This window comes from Phlebotomus papatasi, chromosome 1, assembly GCF_024763615.1.
Source record: "Phlebotomus papatasi isolate M1 chromosome 1, Ppap_2.1, whole genome shotgun sequence".
NCBI lineage: Eukaryota > Metazoa > Arthropoda > Insecta > Diptera > Psychodidae > Phlebotomus > Phlebotomus papatasi.
In genome coordinates, this window is record NC_077222.1 from 7235421 (window position 1) to 7258122 (window position 22702).

The 22702-nt window shown below is 33.0% G+C and overlaps 1 protein-coding gene across 7 annotated transcripts in view; it reads right to left on the bottom strand.

Annotated features, from left to right (window-relative positions):
* The window catches only part of LOC129798631 (peroxidase), a 46769-nt gene that overhangs the window by 13622 nt on the left and 10445 nt on the right, over window positions 1-22702 (bottom strand). For all 7 annotated transcript variants that reach the window (XM_055841879.1, XM_055841874.1, XM_055841875.1 and 4 more), the window contains 5 exons: window positions 21545-21981; window positions 14409-14813; window positions 7220-7403; window positions 3584-4180; window positions 3316-3516 (listed from right to left, as the gene is read on the bottom strand). In XM_055841879.1, the coding sequence (XP_055697854.1) occupies window positions 3316-3516; window positions 3584-4180; window positions 7220-7403; window positions 14409-14813; window positions 21545-21981 (1824 nt within the window). The remainder of the gene's footprint in view (window positions 1-3315; window positions 3517-3583; window positions 4181-7219; window positions 7404-14408; window positions 14814-21544; window positions 21982-22702) is intronic.

Below are 22702 nucleotides of genomic sequence, written 5' to 3' on the forward strand. Positions count from 1 at the left end.
AGAATTCCAATCAGGAAACCAAATGAAGGAAAATATTACCAAAATCGACGCGATGTCACACTTTTCTGATAGGGTATTTTTCTTACAATCTATTAAAGTTACTCAATGTGAGAAGAATTATCCGAGGTTCATTGTGTACCCAACGAGTCTTTAGGGATTCAAAGTAACAGGAGGTTGTTTAGCCGCGGACGCGGTAACTAAACGGTAACTAAGCGGTAACTATAATGGTGAAGTAACGGGTCTATTGTGGAGAAGGTAATTTCACCTGAATGGCCAGAGTGTGTGAAAGTTCCCCAATGTGAGGCAATTTCACTTAAAAATGAATCAGTTTATAGGAAATTAAAATTTACGTTTTTTATACTTGAGATACAAGAACGGATTGAAATTACTATTTAAGGACTTTCTATGACTTTAAACACACAAAAAATTATCGAGCAAAAATTTTTTTATAGAATTTTAATAGGGGAAAGCATGGTAATCGGGCGACTCAGACTTCGAACAATTTTTTACCACGTTCCTAATAGATTTAATCCATGGCTCTTTTTAGGAAATTAGAGACATTGAACTAGCTATTAAAATATAATATTATAATTGTGCAAATTCACTAAAAACATATTGAAAACCTATTTACAAAAAAAAAAAAAAGATTTGTTCGAAGCTTCACTAAAAAAAACCTGTAGAGTTGACACAACTCTATCACCGAGTTGAATTAACTCGAAGAATATTAATGTAATTGTTACTGTTTTTCATTGTAAATTTTAGTAAATAGAATTGAAACAACATTTCGTGCGAGTTGAATTAATTCGTCGGATATCGATGCAATTATTACTCTTTTTCAATGTAAAATTTCATCTTGACTGAAGTATATGCTTAAGTGTTTTCGTTTTAAGAATATACTTCAGTCAAGAAGATTTTCATTTGACAAAGTTCATAAGGAACATCAACTAGAAATATGCCTAACAGTGTTTCATGAAGACATTTCGCTCGGAACATAAGGATCATCAGGTCAAGAAAATAATTATAAAAAATAAAAAAGAAAAAAAACAAAATTGCAAAATCTATTTATTTTGAGATTTGAAAGTTATATTAGCTCGACGTAGTGATTCAAGTTCGAAGGCAGGACACAGATGTCCCTTCCGGAAGCGTCAGTGACGCTACAGTACACTGACGCTTCTCTACAGTACACTGACGCTTCCGGAAGGGACATCTGTGTCCTGCCTTCGAACTTAGTTATATTAGCTCTAAAAACAGAATTTTTTAACTTTTAAAACGAGTTATTTTAACTCTTAAAACGAGTTATTTTCAGCCTTAAAAAGAGTTATTTACACTCTTTTGTCATGTAAATTTTAGGACAAAAAAGTTAAAACAACTTTTCCTAGTATTATATCTAAATAGAAGTAAAATCAACTCTAAAATATAGGTAGAAAATCACAACGAAAAAGAGTTAATTTAACATTGATTCGAGTAAGTTTTACTTGATTATTTTTCTGAGTATTGAGTGGTTCGAAGGTAGTGCGCTTTACCCAATTTTTTTTTTATAAGCCCTTTACTAAGACCTTAGACTTTAGGCCTAATACTTTAGATATTGTTATGATTCTTATTAATTTACCAATTTCGATATCTAGTCTGCGAATAGCAAAGGTCTCATGCAGTGTTAAACTATTTCTGATCATTCTAAGACCTTTATAACACGTTAGAACTTGTCGTTTTCTTAAAAGACTACTAAAAGAACAAAATATTTTGCAGTAAACTTTGAAATGGGCTTTTAGGAAATATGTTTTTGAAATTTTGAATTAAATCGACTAAAAAGGCTAGCAAAATTAATTTTGTGAATGTGGAACTTAGAAAGCTTAATCCTTTAATACCTTAAAGATTTTATTTTAATCCTTTCAAAGAAATAAGAATAATTTGAAAACATTAAACAGCCCCTTCGTTAAACTACCCCATCCTCCCTCAATACTAAAAAATTCTCTTTACTGGGACGGTCGTGTTTCTCTGATATTCAGAATTACTTCTCAAATTTGAGATGAACTGAATATTTTTTACTTTATTTTTTTTCTTCCTCTTTAGGGTAAAATGAGGTAATTTGGAACCATTTATAATTTGAGACATTTTAGAATTTGTCACAGTTTCAGATGAGAAAAAAGATAATTAATAAGAAAAGGAACAGCTTTTCTTCATTTTGAATCTTTAAAACAGTGAAAAAAATCTCAAATGTCCCAAATTGTAAATAGTTCCAAATTACCTCATTTTACCCTACTGTTGTTTAACTTGTGCCACGCATTTTAAGAAGATTCGAACCCCTAATATTCTAAGATGTCTTTGATCAAAGTTTCTAGATTTTTCTATTTTTTTTCAATTACTATGTCAGTTTAACATATTTTTTCTGAATTCTAAATTTTCATACTTTCAAAGAATAAATATTTTCAAAAATAGAGCTGCAAAGTTGAATGTTTGCTCAGTATATTGCAAATGCATCCTGATTTTTAAATGAGTTACTTCATTGGACTATAAATTTAATTTATTTATTATTACCATCGAGGGTTAAGTAATTAAATAGATAATTCAAATATTTGTGTAAGATGGCACTAAAAATTTTATAGTTAAACTCGAGAAATAATAAATTTACCGTTTCCATGAAATACAAGACCTAACATTTCAGTTGCATTTGAAGTGATCCCTAAGAGAGTTAAATCGTGTTAATCATTTTAAGCACCAAATGCACATTAATTTCAATAGCTGATGATTTCCAATTAACTTTATTTCCTTCGCCTATTCCTGGGCAAATGAAAGTGCAAAAAAAGTGATTGATTGCCCGATCAGTGCAAGATAAGCATCTTAATGTCTCAGTTAGAGGCTCTCTTTTACGAATTGAGAGAAAAAAACATGAAAATGCGATGTCTCAATGTCCCCATTCACATGGACTTCGCGTGAGGTGAAATAAATCAAACAATCGTATTTTCTGCTCTATAATCGCACTAACGCCTCATAAAGGGGGAAAAAAGCTACAATTTTATTGAAATAGGCAAAAGACATGGGTGCACTTTGAGAGGAATTGGGAATTTTGAAAGGTTTGTTGTTACAACGGAAATAGTGGAAAGATTTTGTATATGCAAGGAGGATTGCATGTGTAAAGGAAAAATGTAGGTGAAAACGGTAAGTTAATTAATTGAAACATGAAGTAATAATTTTTTAGCACATACCACTGTTTTTTTTTTTAGTGGCCAAGTGAGGGGATATAATTATGATCAAAATTGCTGATGAAGAAGTTTTTTTTCTTCGGGGTAAAAGAGATAGTGAAGTTTAATAACTTACCCAAAATACAGGACAAGGTTGGTCCAACTGTCGCTCCCGAAGATGGAAATTCAGCGAAAGCCCCCATTATGAGATCTATGGCTCCAACTGATCCATAGATATTCTTGAGGAGAGTCAAATCTTCTGCTGACATTGTCCCTCTCAAGTCGTTCCAGTTGCGAATATTCTTTCCCTGACACAGTTTAACGTATTGTGTATACCCTGAACAAGAAAATGCAATCCTGAAGATACTCAGATAATTTTTAAGATAATACTAAAAACACTCTACCTGGTAATCCATGATCTCGACTCCTAGCAATGTCCAAAGCTAAAGAATCCGTTCCGAAGGTCCCTACTGAAGGACTTGTAGCACGGAATAGCTGCATTCCCAGGTCATCGACATATCCCGTATCCATGGCCATGGCTCTCTGCGAAAGACTAGCCACGAGAACTCTAGCAAAGAAGTCCTTAGACGTGAAATTTGCCGGCCTATAAAAGGTATTTTTCAGCTGGAAAAGATTATATCTGTGCGAGTCAATTAAGATCTCAGTATTCCAGAGATCTCCAGGCATCATTGAATTGTAGAAACGAATGGCAACAGTAGCAAATTCATTGCTAACACCGTAATTCCGCTTCTGGCGATCCATTTCAGCCGGAGTATCAATGATTTTTCTAGCCATTTCTGATCCAAGTACTTCTGGTGCCCATTCCTCATAGATGATCTTCTGGTACAGAGCTGTATTGATTTTCCTCGAGAACTTGAAAAGTCTCTCATCATTCCACGATGGATTGATCTCATGCAATTTATTGGCAATGTTATTGTGCGATCGCAAAAAGATTGAATACTGAAGCACCATGTATGGATTGGCGTTGGCACGAGGATCACCTGCCAGGAGAGAAAACATACCATCTCGTCAATCGAAGTCAGTTTGAAGATTAATTGGCTCACATTTTGATCAATGTCCTCTGTATAAATCAAATATTATGTACAAAGCAAGGAAAAACAAGGGAGAAACTTTATATGAAGTGGTGTACTTTTCGATTATGGGTATGCATTACCTTAAAAATTATTATTAAAAAAAATTGTTCTAGATAAAGAGAGGGGATATGGAAAAAGGAAAAGAGTCTGTCCGAGATCATGTCCTCTTATGGAGGGATCACCGAAGACCGGAAGTCGATATCTCTTACCATTTGACTTTCAGCTGAGGAACAAACTTAAGGTCAAGAAAAAAATTATTCAAAAATCGGAACTTAACCAATTTATTACCAATAAAAACCGATTCAGCCGGGCTCGAAATTTTAATACCTTTATGAAAAATCCAAATTTAACAAAATTGGTTGAGAAATGGGCACTCCAAAGTGGTTAACTTTGACCTTCAATATTTCAAAATGGTGAATGTTTAGACGAAATGTTCGCCTGGACTACCTCTACACACTGGAGAAATCCATATTGAAAAAACTTTTCAATATGGACATAATTTTCTCCAGTGTGTAAAGGCCACAGAAAATCCGAAAATATTGAAAAAAAACTTGGGCCAATTTTGAGAAAGACCGAAAAAACATGTTTTTGGGAGGGACGGAGGGGAGATATGGGAAAAGATACAAGTCTGGAGATATTGTTTTTTTATTGGGGGTCATCGAAAACGAAAAGTCGATATCTTTTACCGTTTAGGCTTCAGGACGGTAACAATTTGAAAAAAAGACGATTACAGTAGAACCCTGCTATAGGCCATCGCTCTATAGTCCACAATTTATCGACCGTTGATTTCAAAACACTCATTTTAAGTTAGGTTATGTTTTTTAGTACGCGACATGCAATGCTGTCATAATTATTTCAATATTTTTGGCAAACTTTATTGAGTAGTTGTAATAATTTTGATCCATAATGAAGAGAGCGATGACAAGAACCACAATCGCAAAGAAAGTAGAAGCCGTCGAGCAATCTCAATCATTTCAATACTAAAAGTCGTTGATAATTTTAAAAATGACCCAAGTGTCAAATCTGGAACCAAATATGGCCTATTGCTAGGCTCTACTGTATATAACTGCTCTCTCTTTGAGCTCGAGCAGGAAAATGAATTATCTGTTTGAAACTGGTTCATAACCGGGTATTCCAAAACCTTTCCAATGAACTCAAACTTGATCCTATTTATTGAGAAATAAGCTTTATAGTGTCTTTTTAAACTTCGTTTTTTGAAAATCGTAAAAAAGGTATTGCTCAAGAAATGATACGCGAAATCCCAGAAATTTAGGAAATCCGAATCCTCAGTAGTGTGTCATCGGTGTCATCCCTTGCTTAAATTCGTCAAATGGTTAAAAAAAATATTAATTAATGAGCAGCAAAAAATATTTAGCTTCTGAAAAATTATTGATATAGGGTAAAATGAGGTAATTTGGAATAATTTCCAATTTGGGACATTTGAGATTTTTTCACTGTTTAAGACATTCAAAATGAAGAAATTTCCCAAAGAGCATTTTCTGACCAATTCGAAAATTTGACAAAATATTGTCGAAATACGCCTGACAGACTCAGAGATTTCGATTTAATTTCGTCGATTTGGCCAAGTTGAGCTTATTGGGCTGTTCCTTTTCTTCTTAGTCGTCTTTTCCTTCTATTTTGCGGTGTTTCTTTTCTCTTTGTTCATCTGAAACAGTGAGAAAATCTTAAGTTTCCCAAATTGTAAATGGTTCCAATTTACCTCATTTTACACTACTTTGAAAAAAATAAAAATAAAAAAAATAAGTTGCTGGTGTAAAATTTGCAATTCCGGACAATTTATGGTACGGACAACTCTTTAAAAACTTGACACAAAATCAACTAAATAATCTTTAAAGTACTCAAAAATTGAAAAATTACTAAATTCTTACTAGATTATCAAAGTCCGAACTTTTAAATTGTTTTGTTCGAAATTTCAAATTGTCCGGAATTCTAATTAACTGGCGTCTGCACACCTTTAAGATCAGGAAAGTTTTATAAAGTCGAAATTTGAATGCTTTTCTTCCTCAAAAGTTTTGTTTATGTCTCTCTTATTAGTCTTTAGCACTCTTCTTCTTCTTTTGAACGTCACACCAAATTTAATGTACCTAGCTCAGTTCTTGTGTCCGAAGGAGTAGGATAGACTTATGTAAAAGTTTTTAGAAAGAAAGAGACGGGAATTTTGACTTCATGAAATTTTACCGATCTAAAAGGTGTGCTCAAGGCATAAATTTAAAATTCCGGACTACTTGAAATTTCAGACAACTAAGAGTTCGAACAACTCTTTAATAACTTAATTAAAAAAACATCTATTAAATAATTTTTAAAGTACTCAAAAATTAAAAAATGACTAAATTATTATCAGATTATCAAAGTCCGGACATCAAAATTTGTTTATCTAAATTTACACGTTTTCCGGAATACTAATTTTACGTAATTGTTTGATCTCTTTCACACAGATTAAGTAATAAACATTTAGTCTGGATTATTTGAAAAATTATAATTTATTCAGAAAATAGCAAAACTGGTCTATTCTAGTAATCATATAATTTTATATACTCAAAATTTTATGTGAAAACAACTGAGAATTCTGAATAAGTTATTAATTTCTGAGACTGCAATAAAATATTAAATATTTTTGTATCTATCAAATCACAGTCTAACTTTTATTATCAAGAACAATTAAACTGAATTACCACAAATTGGTAGCTACTTGTATCTTGTCTTTTTTATGATTTGTCATATAAATTTTTATCATCATATACGCAATTTTTCATAATTGTATAACCATGCTTATTATATACTTGGTATGAAAGTGCGATAAAAGTGATATTGGAGTAAAAACTAAACGCGGTGTACGCCTTTTTTTACCCAAAGCTTGCTCTTGATGTCGAGACATTGTATATGATATTAGTAATTTATGCTGTAGAGCTAAAGAGTGACACTCACCTGAGAGGTAACAGGTTTCATTGGGCTGAAGACAAAGTGAACTATGCTGCTGGATTGGAATTGTATTTGCACCATCTGCAGATACTCTAAGTTTGCCGCCACGGAATGTTCTCAGGGCGCGTGTTTCATCATCATTGATACCATACAATTGGGACAAATCCAGCTGATTCGTGGCCTGGTTCAGCTAAAGGAGCAAAAAAGAAACAACCACTGAGCTTTATGTTAATTTTGTTCGGTTGTAAGAAAACTTCCTTGAGCCCTCCGGGGGCTACTCAACAGATTTATGATTCGTCAGAGACAAATGAGTCAGTGCTTTGGCCACAAGATTGCTTGCCTTTTGTTATTAGGTGAGCATTTCACGAAAAGGGCTTTCAACTCCTCTTACGCAGTCTCATGTGCAACATAGAATTTCAAATCTTGTCTTTCGACAATTCATTTGAAATTCCAGAAAGATGTTTTTATTTGGAAAACATATAGATTACATGAATTCCGGGTCATTAATATTTCTCTGCTATGCTTTGTATGCAATTTTTACTGTGTGAATATAGTACATGTAAAAAATACATGTCTCTAGGGAATGTCGTGTTATGGGAGGGGGGTTATCGAAGACCGGAAGTGGATATCTTAAACCTTTTGAAATGAATAAAAGTCTAATGTCACTTTTTCATATGTTATGCTCCGTATAATTATGCTAAAAACGTTCCCTGAGATTTTTTTCCTCAATAACTCGACCTCTATAGCATAAATCATGCTCAAAAATAAATCATAAACTGTCCAAACGATTTTAATTGTCAGAATTTTGTCGTTTTTGGTGAAAATGAAAGGTTTTGAAAAATACTGTAAACTTTTCGAACATAACAACTTCTTGCAACTACCGCTAGAGGTGCTAAAATCGAAAAATCAATTTTCAAAATTTAAGGCTGAGGTCGATGAAGTCTCAGGGGATCAAGAACTAAAATTTGGGCATATCGAAAAATCGGACTTAATGACACATTTGAAGAGAGATGAAGGAGAATGGTTATCGAGTAAATTATGGGCGCTGATCTTCTGATCGATCTCCATGCTGGACTGATTGCATCGATCAGACTCCATTATCGGTTGATGGCGTTGATAAGTCTCCATAATCTGCTGATCGCGTCTATCAGTCTCTATGGTCGTCTGATTGCATCTATCAGCCTGTATAATCGAGTAATCGTATCGATCAGTCGCCATGATCGTCTGATAGGCGTCGATTAGTCTCCATGATTATATATAGCGTAGATCAGACTCTATGTTCTGCTAATCGCGTAGGACAGTCTTCATGATCAGCTGCTGACATCTATCAGTTTCTATAATCGAGTAATCATATCGATCAGTCTTCATGGTTGATTGATCGAGTCTATCAGTCTCTATAATCGGCTGATTGCAGCTATCAGTCTTCATGATCGGCTAATCGCGTCGATCAGTCTCCATGATCATCTGATGAGCGTGTCGATTAGTCTACATGATTGCTTGATAGCGTAGATTAGTCTCCATGATGTGTTGATCGCGTCGGACAGTCTGTATGATCGGCTGATTACGTCTATAAGTCTCCATGATCGGCTGATTATGTCTATAAGTCTCCATGATTACTCCTTCGAGATTCCATCACTTCGATTAGTCCCTATTGTCAGCCGATCGTGTCGATCAGTCTCCATGATCGGCTGATGGAATCTATCAGTCTCTATGATTGAGTACTCGTATCGACCAGCATTCATGATCGGCTAATCGCATCAATCAGTCTCCATAATTGTCTGATTGGCGTCGATTTGTCTACAGGATTGTTTGATGGCGTTGAACAGTCTTCATGATCGGCTGATCGCGTCGATCAGTCTCCATGATCAGCTGATAGCATCTATCAGTTACTATGATCGTGTAATCGTATCGATCAGTCTTCATGGATGATTGATCGCGTCGATTAGTCTCCATAATTGTCTGATTGGCGTCGATTAGTCTACAGGATTGTTTGATGGCGTTGAACAGTCTTCATGATCGGCTGATCGCGTCGATCAGTCTCCATGATCAGCTGATAGCATCTATCAGTTACTATGATCGAGTTATTGTATCGATCAGTCTTCATGGATGATTGATCGCGTCGATTAGTCTCCATGATCATCTGATGGGCGTCGGTTAGTCTACAGGATTGTTTGATGGCGTAGAACAGTCTTCATGATCGGCTGATAGCATCTATCAGTCTCTATGATTGGCTGATCGCTTCGATTAGTCTCTATGATCAGCCTATCGCGTCGATCAGTCTCCATGATCGACTAATCATCTGCGATCGTATATCGTGAATGACAAACCTTTTTACCCTATGGGTTTGCATACATTTTTAGGAAATGTGATTGAACATTTGGCATTACATGTAAGTAATTAAAAAAAGCTTCGAAATAAATAACATCTAGGATCAAACTAAATTGAATAATTAAGTGATATTAAATTCATAAGAATTAGATAATCGCAAAAAATCTATCAATATCCTCTATCACAAACTCTATTGCTTCTTCTTTGCATTCGAACAATAAAAATTATTTTTTCTAATAATAATATAGATAGATAATAGAAGTTTCATTTGAAATTTAATTCTCTCATTGATCGTGATTTTGAAAAGAACAAAAGAAGAGCATAAAGATAGCAATGTGTTTTACTTTCAAAAAGTGATGAAATAACTTAAATGATTTGCACGATTTAGATCAAGTTTAAATCAAATAAATATTCCCTTTCTCAAAATTTATGACGCATTTTTCAACATAACTCCTGAGAAAATACCCAAAGTATAACCATAAAGGGATTTTATGATAATCAAGTTATTGTTTGACTCTCACTCTCCTGTGAAATATTTTTCCACAAAAAAAAAATTTAATGAAATTCATGTCCAAATGTGGTGATTTATGACGATTGGGGCACTAATTGAAATTTTAAGCCCCTTTTTCTGAATTGCCGGTGCACATTGAATGTCTTTTATGGGATGATGTTGGATACATGGAGCAGATGGATAATTTTGATCCATGCACAATTTATGCCAGTCCATCTGGCTGTACTTAATGTCCACCGCAATCGCTTTATAAAATAACAACAATATTAACACACTAAACATGCAAAAGTAACATTGCCCCAGCTTCAATTTCATAACATTGATCATGAGTGGGTTAAAATTGTAAATAAGTCTCTTGCACACAAATCACTTACTCTTGCTTTTAGATTGATTTGCTCGATAAGATACCATTGAGTGCTGAATGAATTGGTCTTTGAATTATTGTGCACCTTCTTGTTTTAGTTTTTTGTTTTTGCAAATTTCTGTGATTTTCCCACCTTACTCTTTTACTTGCCGCGAGATAATGGGTCCATCATGGCCAAAAGTTTGTCAATAACTCACGCGATAAATAAAATGCAATAATCGCTTATTAATTAGCGAAAAACAAACAGGATAGGCCGGCCTAGTTGTATCAAATTCTAACTTATCTACCACGGTCGTCAGTTTCGAGGTTTAACCTTATTTTTTCGAATTTATAAATAATTATAATAATTCCGGTGATTTTTCAAAATCTAATAGTAGATAATTTTCTCTTAAGGTAAAATTTATATCAAAATTATCCTAAAAGGCTTGCCTGCTAAGAAAAATCAGAGAATTTAAACCGTGGAGGAGACTGGGGCAAAAAGTCACAAACCGCCAATTTAAAAAATCAATAACTTCCTAGACAAAAAGATAGCGACTTAAATTTTTTTTCCATAAATAGCCTCTATAGAACTTCTTGAATTTCGTAAGTTTCTCAGAATTCGAATAAGAAATTTAGAAAATAAAAAAAATATTAAAATTTTTAGCCCTGTTTTTGAAATACTTTCCTTACAGCAAATAGGGGGAAGTGGGGCACCTTTGAAAGTGGAGCACCTTTGAAATTGAGATTTTTCGCCTATTTTGAAATAAGATTGAGCCTTATCGTGATATAATTTAGGTGCACAAACAGATTGAGAATCTAAGTTACATTATGATATGGCTCAATTCCACTTAAACATAGAAGAAAAAACCCAATTTCAAAGGTGCCCCACTTCCCCCTATCAATTTTTACCTATTTATTTTCCAAAATTGATGCACTGGGGAATATTTCCTAAATGATTTGGATTCTTTGAATACGAAGCCACTGTACGTTTAATATTTTCCAAAGATTTTTTTCAATTTTTTTCTCCAGAAATTCTTTTATTGAAAATTACCACTTGGCGTAAAAGGTAATAAAAGGTATGGGGCAAAAAGTAACAAAGACTGAAGCAATTTTTGATGTCTCACGGCGAAGAGAAACGTCATTGCCATGTGTCGTCGATTAATATTGTAGAGAGTGATGGTGATAAGGATCGGAAAAAATATGCATAGCCCAATTTATACTCTGGATATAAAAAAATTCTGTCGAGTTTTACTAAATCTAAGATATTTAGTTTGAAAAGAACACAAAACACTTCTTTCAATTAGTGTTTTATTTAGTTTTTATATTATGCACTTAAGTGTCATTTACTCAGCAACTCTTCGGCATATTTCGTCAAATCCATCTCGCCCAATTCGCTATTTTCGCTTTTTCAGAATGGTCTAGTAAAAATTTCTTGGCAAAAATAGCCTTTGGAAAATAACTAAGCGCATTTCTCCTTCAGATAGAGAAAATACTGTTCTACAAAGGTAAAGAGGAATAAATTTCCTATGAAAATATGTCAATAAGGTATTTTTTAAATTTATCAGTATTAAAGCGAATAAAAATGTGATAGTTGTACCCCATGCCTGATACTATTTGCCCCAGCATTTTTGAGAATGGTCACAAAATTATCTTTTAGAAAACGGCTCGATAAATGTGTTTCCTTACAAAATAGAGGAAAATGACTTTCACAAAGTTGTAGAAAGATAAATTTCTGGGATGCTTGGATAAGATTTAAAAAAAAAATATCCCTTTTGTGACTTTTTGCCCCAGCCTCCCCTATGGTTAATCATTAGTTTTAAAAACCGATTTGTACGATTTTTAATTTTTATGATTGTCTTTTAATTTATTCTTCATCACTCTTTGAATTAAACAATTTTTGAAAAGAGATTATTAACCCTTTAACGCCCAATTTATAAATATGCAAAAAAATGTAGTGTGATAATTTTTTCTAGACTAATTACTGTTCAATGAACTCAAAAATACCATCCGTTCTTCATTTTCGCTTTTAGTTTAGGCGAAAAATGCAAAAATATAAAAAAATGTTTCAAACTGTTTTTGTTTCTAAAATTCACATTTTTACTTTTTTCAAATGTTTTAAATAAAATGCACAAAGTAGAACGATATATCTTTCAGTAAAAAATAAATTTATTTTAGTCAGATAACTTTAAACCGGTATTTTTCTTGATTTTGGAAATGAGACTTTTTCCACAAAAAAAAATCCTACTTTTTCTCTGACCTGTCGCACAAAACTTTGGATAGCAATTAAACGAAGTCAAAATGAGTTCAAACCTTGAATGGATGTTAGCAAGAGTATTACCGAGGATACTATAGCAATTCTGAATAAATAAAACCTTTATTGTCGCTGTAAATGCGATTTTTGTAATGCTACCTTGCAGTGACTCTTAACCGTCAGAGGGTTAAAATTCAGTAATTTGAGTATCTTGTCATTTTTGCGATTGAGAGTGGTAATTGAGTAAGCCACCAGCAGAAGTTCTGAAGATAAATGTTGGTTATAAATAAATACGACATTTTAATACAAATTTTTATTAAACCCGCAATATAAATTGCACAATGTCTAAAGCGCTAATTAAATATTTTGTGTTACTTTATATGAAATACTTTTAAAAAAAATTTAAAAATTCAGTTTTCATAATCTTCATCTAATGCTAAGACGGCGGTGGACGTGGACGTTTTCTTTAAACTATGTACTGCGCTTTAGCTATATGGCTTAACTACCCTAATTTTTATTAACCCATTTAGTCAATGTACCAGAAATACTTGAGATAGAATGTTCATATTTTGGGATTAGTTTCCTACAGATTAATAGATGAATTTTTTGAAAAGAAAAAAAAATTATCTATGGGGGCGCGGGGATTCGCCCTCAAACATACGTCTTAACGGTCACTGAATTTAAATTCTGTGCATTAATTCATTACAAACTCTATTGCTTTAGATAGAGTAACTATCCAAGAACACCAATTGGCAACTAGAATTCAAATCAGGAAAGAGGAAAGAGGCCAATTTTAACAAATTAGACGGGATGTCGTATTTTCCGTACGCCATTTTGAGCAAAAATTTTGTATGACCTTCCACGAAGCAAAAAAATACTAACAAAATGTATTTTCATCTCTGTCCTACTATTTTTCCCAAGTAATTGAAGAATTAAAGTTACTAAAAATCCATTACCGACAGCAATTCGGAAAAAAATTGCCCAGAAATAAATCATTAAAAATCACACAATTTGCGTATGATGTATAATACCATGGTAAGGAATGGGTTAATCAAGGTTTTTCAAAAACTTAACTCAGGATTGTATCTTTAAAGAAAAATTATGAATTAGATTTTGAAAAACCGGAAAATCTCATAAAATTGGTTAATATTTAGGATTTTGAGGTCTTCAGGAATAGGGCTAAACATCTAGTCTTAAGACTGCTCAATTCCGAAGCTGAAAATATGTTTAGAAATATAGAGAAATAAAGAATCTTTGAAATTAAATTTCTTTAACCGCCACTTTAAAGATTTATTTTTCTCCTTTCACTATTTATTCTACAGGTAAAGTTCATCGTAAATAGTTTATATTTATAATAAAATCTATAAAACCTATTACTTCCTCTGTATCAAAAGCAGTTGAAAATGATTTATTCAAAAAATTGTTTTTTAAAACATTTCTTTTCTAATAGAATTTGAATAAATTTTTAATTCCATAAAAATTAGAGATTTTCATTTGTCGATTGCGATTTTCTAACTTTCAACGTTATTTACAGAGATTTCTGATTTTTTGAAGGTTTATTTCTGTCTGGATATAATTAAATTAACCTTCAACAAATTTTACCACCAACAATGACATAAGTATCATAAATTTTTAAAATATTCTTTAGCAATGGGATGTTTTGTGCGTTTCTTTAGCACCTCAAACAAGCCATTCTGTGCAATGATTTGGAGCAGATCGTGATCAGTCGGTTCGTCAAAAAAGACAGAAAAATGGCACTCACCTGATTTGGGGCTCCCAATTTGCAATTTGGATCGACAGCCAGGGCGCTTCGGACATAATTGAGACACTTGACAAAGAGATCGCGATAGAAGACATCGGAATCAGGGACAATGAGTGGAGCACAGGCGGGATGTCTGTACCTCGGAGCGGCTTGATTGAACGTTGAACTGCAGCACTCAATGGGTTTCCCATTGCCCATTGATCGTGGCACCGTCTTGGCGAGGTCTTGCTCCAGAAATTGCGACCACTGAATTAACATGACACTCCGTTTGGGATCAAGCACGCCCTCATTTGAAGTTACATGGGTGGATTTAATGGCATTGAGATGCACCATTGATTGATCATAGAAGGCACTCGTGATGACTCTGGGCACCGGAAGAGCCGATCCATCCTCCTTGGTGCGGATCTGCAATGATTGAAATCGCGCAACAACTCAATTTTCATCTTGAGGTTTTCATTTTGGTGGCGAAATCAGATGCAAAGCAAATCAAAATCCCATTTTGGACAATTGCTCGGATTAAATTGTAGCATTTTGTAGAGTTGGACGCAAAATGATATTTTAGTGATGAAATTCACTTTAGGCGAATTGCTTGTATGCTCTAAAAATTGCTTTTTCCTAATGGGGCCAACAAGAGTCAACTTTTGAGTCTTTGATCATTTTTTTTCCCACAAAATATCCAATTCAATCCTAAAACCCTCAATTATTCAGTTTAACATTTGGATCTGTGTTTTATCGGATCATTACACATTGTGCCAACATAAAAAAGGTCCAATTATATTTTTACCTTTTTTGTACAGCTATCAGATCTTATGACAGAGTTATGAGACTATTTATAGAGACACTATTAATAAGATTAAACAAAAATAAACAACTGCTAATTCTTTTTCGCAAGACCCTGCACCATCCAAATCTTGATTGTCTTTTTTTTTCAAATAAGTCTTCCAAAATGCTAATTTGTAGGTTTTTTTATATGAAAAGACACCAATTAATACAGCAGTATCATATTTAACCAGACAAAAATTTGGAGCGAAAGTTCATTTTGCAATGATTATGTTACTTCTATGCTAATATTAGTGCAATCTTCCTGAATAATCTTGCAAAAATATTCAAAAAATAAACAAACGCATTATTTTTCTTACTTTTTGCAAAGTCCTATGACGAAAGTCGAATATTTTCGCTAAATTGAACCATTGCAAACTCTTAATTAAACAACAAATTGCTTTAATAATTATACAGTAGCCACAAAAGATTAGAATCAGTTGAAATTTACTATATATTTGAAAAAGTAAAGTGTATAATTAGTAAGATATATAATAAATTGTTATTTTGGTGTGTAAAATGGAAAATTTGAGAGCAAAAATATTTTTGGTGTCAAAAAATCAAAAACATTGTTGATAAAATAGAAATTCTTAATTGCAAGCAATTCTTTTGTACTTATTTCAATAGGGCATTAACTCTTTCGCGTCTTTAGGGTCATATATGACCCGGGGAAAAAAGTTTCTTTTTGGCTATTTATATTAATTGAAATCTAACTGGAGTCTTGAGAAAATGAGCCAAGAATCTTACATCCTTCTATTATGATGTCGTGCACGAACAGATAGATTTCAATTAATGTAAATACCCAAAAAAAAAACTTTTTTCCCCGAGTCATGACATTACCCTAAAGACGCGAAAGAGTTAAGGCCTCTACACATTGGGAGCAATTTTCGTCAAAAATCGTATTTTTGACAGAATTTTGACGTTTCTGCCTACAGCAATGCAGACGATTTCCTTCAAAAGAGCCATTTTTGACGAAAACGGCTTACAATGTGTAGACATCCTTAGGGACAGAAACATAATAATTTCACTCAATAAAAAATAGGCCACGCCCCTTATGAAATAAATATCGAAAATAGAGAAATAAAGCTAAGTTAACATAGGAACGTCATAGAAAATTCAATATTAATTTTATAAGAAAAAGTGATAGTTTTAGAATAAAATTAGAATATTGGATATTTCCCTATCAATGGTAAAATTAATAAGTTTTAAAAAAGTTAAATGACAAGCTAAAGTTGAAGAGCAAAATCGAAATTGAATGTAATGCCTCTGGCATACCTTTTAGGTCAAGAAAATTTCATGACACTAAAATTCACATCCCTTTCTTTTTTTCTCGTTTTGCATACGTCTATCTTATTCTTTGCGCTCAAAATTAGATTAAACTGAATTTAATTTGGTCTGATGTTTAAAAGAAGAAGAAGAGTCCAAAATCGTGGGATATACATATGCACAACATTTGAGAAAAAAAGAGGTGTGAATTTCAATTACATGAATTTTTCCTGATCTAAATGGTGTGCTGTAGCCATAAAACTTGAATTTAGTTGAAAAAAATTTTAGTAATGGCTCCGGCACCCGTTTTCATTCAGGAAAATTTAATGAAGTCAAAATTCACATTCAATTCTTCCTTAAAAGTTTTGCATATGTCTATTTTACTCTTTCGTACTCTTCTTCTTCTTTTGAAGATCACACTAAATTAGATTTAGTTCAATCTAATTTTGAGTCCGAAAGAGTGAGGTAGATTTCTGGAAATCTTTTGAGAAAGAAAGGGACGTGAATTTTGATTTCATAAAATTTTATCGACCTTAAAGGCTCCGGCACATCTTTTAGATCACCGAAATTTCTTGAAATTAAAGTTCACAAATCTTTCTTTCTCACATACTTTGCATATGTCCATCTCATTTTTTCGCACACGAAATTCGATTAAGCTGAATTAAATTGGAGTGATGTTTAAAAGAAGAAGAAGAGTGCAAAAGAATGAGATAGATATTATGCAAAGCGTATGGGAAAGAAAGGAATTCGAATTTCGAATTCATGATTTTTTCCTTTTCTAAAAAGTGAGCCGGAGGCATAAAGGTATGTCGCAGGCATGAAAATCTAAACCTTCACAATAGGTTTAACTTATATAATAATGCTTCCAGTACACCTTTTAGATAAAGAAATTTTCACAAAATCAAAATTTCTATCGCTTTCTTTTTGAAACGACTCTGAATATCTAACCACCTTTTTCGTACTCAAATCTAAATTGAACTTGTGATGCTTATGTTGTGATGGAGGTTGGTCACCAACGCTAAGACGGCGGTGGACGCTAAAAATTGCACGGGATCTCAGTGAAACGAAACTGTACTTCGAAAGCATTGTTCACAGAGAAAAATTTGGATGGTATTTTCTACAAATCGTGTCTTTAAATTCTACTATCTCAAAAGATAGTAGAAAATACCATCCTCCATAGAAACTTTCCTTTAGCATCTACCATCTTGACATTTTAAAATTTACTATCCTATGGATAGTAAATTCTAACAGCCGGGTGGTAAAATCTACTATCATCCTTTAGATTTTACCTTGACCTCTCTCAGATTCTAATATCCTGGAAGTAAATTTTACTGGCCGCATATTAGATGTTAAAATTTAACTGGAAGACAGTAAATTTTAACGGAGGATAGTAATTTCGATTGAAATTACTATCCAAGCCAGTAAAATTTGCCATCCTGCTGTTAGAATGTCATTTTGGAATATCGTGTGTGCCGATGCAACGGTTCCCGTTTTGCTTTGAATACATTATAGGAGTTCGTGGCGCAGCTGGAAGATGCTGGACTGTCATCACAAAGGTCGCGTGTTCAAATCTCGGCACAGTCGTCAATGTTGGATAAAGATTTTCACGCATCAAAATGGCTTGAAATATAGAGAATGTCATCCAAGAAGGGCCCCAAGCCCTCAAACAATGGCCAAAAATTAATGAAAATAGGGAAAAATAAATTTTTCCGACATTTTTCATTCTAATATCCGGCTAGTAAAATTTACTATCCTGCCAGTAAAATTTACCATCCGGCTAGTAAAATCTAATATCCGGGGATATTAGAATTTACCATCCGGCTATTAGAATTTACTATCCATGCAATAGATTCTACAATTTTTGACAGTCCAATTTAATATCGCGTTTGCTGGGTGACTTTTTTACTATCCGGCCATTAGAATTTTGTATGGAGGATGGTAAATTTTACCATCCACATTTTTCTTGAATAAATTTATCTATCTATCTATCTATCTTAAAAGAAGAAGAAGAGTACGAAAGAATGCAATAGACATACGCAATTTGTATTTCAGTTGCCCTTTACAAAAGCTTGAATGAAAATTTCACAGATTTTAATGGTTACGATATATCTTTTAAGTCAGGAAAATTTCATGAAATCAAAATTCACATCCCTTTTCTTTCTTCTCAAACATTGTATTATTTAAATTTAATTTTTTCGTACTCACATTAAACTGAACCAAATTGAATTTATTGTGATTTTCAAAAGAAAAAAGAAGATTGCGAATGAAGGGGATATATATAATGCAAATAAATGAAAAGGAAAAAAGGGAATTTTAATTTTTTGAAAACTGTTTATGCGAAACAGTTTTCACAGTTTTACATTCCATTCGAAAACACTTAATCGTGTACTTCAGTCAAGTTGACATTTTACATCGAAAAATGGTAAAAATTACATAGATATCATTTGAGTTAATTCATCTCTGAGATAGAGTTAGTTCAGCTTTAGATATTTCTTCTTTGTATGCCAATCGAATTTAATTTTTTGCTGACCAAATTAATATTTTTACCATAGAGTGAAAAGAACACCTATTGACACTTTAAGAATTTATCATGCCATGCTTATCGACACTTTAAAAAGAAATTTGAACATTTCCTTTTATAATAAAATGTATGTTACAGAAAAAGCATCATATTACTTGCATTTTACCAGATACATAAAATAAATTTCATCATTTTAACAAAAGTGTCAATAGGGATTCCCTGTCGAAGAGGTGTTCCTTCGACCCTACTCATTTGTACAATGCCATTCTCGAGTAAAGGTAACAGGGGCTAAATTAGACAAAGCATAGAGGATTCTATTTTTTTTAGTTTGTCTTACATAGAAGGCATATTGATACAAGCTCTAATTTTGATTCAAACATTCGAAAAATTCTCATAAAAAATAAATCTACTAAAAAATTTAGTTCAAGTATCCTCTAAGCTTGACTTCGCTAGACTGCAAAGAAAAACTGATCGAACTATTTATTCAGCCCTTCTCTGCGATTATGTTTTAGACAATATCATAAAAGGATAGTCTTAGGAATGTCGATAACGGAAATCGCGTCGACTGGGTTAGAAGTTGTCGAGTAGGTCGTTTTTTCAATAATTATGTAAACTTTCAAATTCCCAGTGGCTCATCAAGCCTAATAAAAAGTGAAGCTATTTTTCAGTTTTCCTTGTAAAAATTTTGCAGATATTGCACCGCGACTTAAACAAATTCCCTCGAAGTTCTTGTATTATTTCGGCGAGCATTATGAAATGTGTATTTTTAGATAGCTTTTAGTACAAGATTTCGAAATATATCAGACTGATAAATTAATTTTCTTTAGGAAAAAACTTGCAAATAGTCTTCAGTGTCTCTATGCAAAAACGTATGGAAAAATTAAATGTCGAGAGACCCCTGCAAATTCCAATTGTATTCGACTAATTTGGTACGGATTAAATAATAATTCAATCAAATTTTACTTTTTTCACGCCTACACTGCAATTATTTTTCAAACATATTTCTCAATAAGGGGATCCGTGGTGCAATTGGTAAGAGCGTTCGGCTCTTGGCCGATGTGACCCCCGGCTCGACTGTCACAGTTGTGAGTTCAAATCCCGCCCGGTGCAAATGACTGAAGCGTCTGAATGGACATATTTCTCATTCACAATGTAATCTGAATAAAAAACTTGTAAATTGAAAAATGTACAAAATGGCAAAAAGGCCCGGTACATTAAAATAAATAAATAATAAATAATATTTCTCAATATTTAAAGTTCTGTTCATAATTGAATTTAGTTTGCAAAAAAATCAAATTTGAGCAGTAACTTAAATTAGAATTCCAAAACCAAACTTTCATGCAATTTTTGGTAAAGAGGCAATAAAGAGTTTATAATTTTAGCTGTGAGCATTTTAAATGTTATTTAATTTAATTAAACACATTTTAATAAAGATTTAAATTTTCTAATGGCCAAAAATCAAAATTTTATTGCCCAATAATAATTTTTCCTGACTTAATTGCATTTCTTGGTGATCATTTGTTTTTTTTTTAATATTTAATAGCAATAAATCAATATTTTATTATAATAGCTGTTTGATGTTATCTTTTTGGATCACTTGAATTTTAAGAAAATCTTTGAGATAGTATGAGTGATTGTATAATTTTTGTGAGCACTGTACAGCAATGTCCCAATTCTCCCAATTGTATTATTCTCTGTATTTATTTTCTTATTTTACGTTATTTTCTTCAATTATTGGCACTCTATGTGCACAAATAAGAAGCATTGGAAAAGACTTCAAAAATGCAACTCGAACAAAAAACTATTTGTTATTTTTCGATTTTATCTTAAAGACTTGTTAAGTCATGGTTAATGATGAAAAAGCCGCAAAAACTGTTTGTTTTTTTCTGACTTATAGCCTGTTATATTGCAATTATACATCCAATCCATGTCACCACTATCTCTAATTTAATTCTGTGAGAGAACAACTCTGAGAAATTTGGGGAAATACATAATGGCCATATGGAAATGTTAAGTGGGGGGTCATTCACTTTGACGATAATTAATCACAGAGCAATTTTTGCAATGCTTTTCCTGCTTGAGTTCATTCAACATTTTACCAATCTCTAAATCAAATGATTTCAAGTTTGGCAAATTATCATTCGTATCTCGAGCTGTTGATTGAGTCAAAAATGCGTGTATAAAAAATGATCAAGTTTATTATTATGTTGGTGCGAAGAAAACAGAAAGTTTGTGAAGCTCGTTTTAAATTCTTCTTTTTGTTGTAGAAAAAAAATAAAACAATTTTTTGACTTAGGCGTGCTTGAAACAGTTTAATCTTTTCATTGCGCAACCTATTTTTGGTGCAAAAGTGGAATCAATTTACCGGAGCTTTAATTCAAGATCATTATCCCCGTAATTAGATTATATCACTTGCACTTCACTCCATTTGCTTCTTTACTCAAGAATTTCAACGAAGAATGTACTAAAAAAGTGAATGCATGCATTTCCCAATAGAAATTCCACGAGAAATAGTGCAAAAAGCACTTACTTTGTACAATCCATCTTTGTAGTCCGCTGGCAGGAGTCTTCTGTAGGCATGCAGACCACTTCCTTTCGCTGATCCCAAGTAACTCATCTGCTTGCACTGGTCTTTCACCTCGGATGGAGGCACGTCCATGTGGGAAAGGAATTTAGCGCAATCTTTATCAGGAACATTTTGAGGTCGACAAATTGTGTGCAAAAGATTGGAGCTGGTCTTCAGGAGAATCTGAGCCACGCTATCGCACTCTTTCGCCTGATCCGTCGGCAAACCATCCAGTAGCTGCGCATTTGATATACTTCCACTTTGGACTCTGGCCCGAGTGGCTAGTGTGGCTTCCAACCGCTTCAGCTTCTCAAAGTGATCTTCAGCTTGACCAACTGCTGTGGCCAAAACTGTTGCATTTGCTACCTCAAATGCACGATCGACCTGTCCTCCTCCTCCAACTTCAAAAAAAACATTAATAAATTAATAAAATTTTGAGAGGAATATCACAGCTTTTCTCATTTTCGAGAAGATTCAATAAATTCAATTTTTAATCAATATTATGAGATTACAGATCTCATTAATCTACGCAATTCTACTTGTTTATTTCTCAATGAACAATGCAAAATTCTTAGAAATTATTTTCTAATGAACTTTGCAAATTGAATCACAAAATGATTCATTTTAGGCTTTAGTGAAATTGCTCATGCTTAAAATACGAACAATAAAAATTCTCACGGTCAGTGAGATTTACGTTTAATGGGATTTCTGAGCTTGATATTCTTTTACTTCTTAGAAAAGAGTATTAAAACAAATATTCTTAGCTGTTTTACATTCTGGATCTATCACTAAATGATTAAATAAGAAAGGTTCTAATGCATAGAATGCTAAAATTTTAGGATCTCTGGAACTTGTAAATTATTGAACTAGGGTAAGTGTGCCAAATTCCGGCCAGCTTGTAATTTCGGTCACATTTTTTGTTACTTGAATTTCATCACTGAGAAAAAAAGGAGGGTGCGATTAACTTTTTTTCCTCATAACTTTAACACTTTTTAGGTGTAAAAATATATCAACATTTTTTAATGTTAATTTTACACCTTTTGAGGGTAAAATCAACATGAAAAAGGGTAACTTTAACCCCCAATACACCTAAAAATGGTAATATTTACACCGATTTCGGAT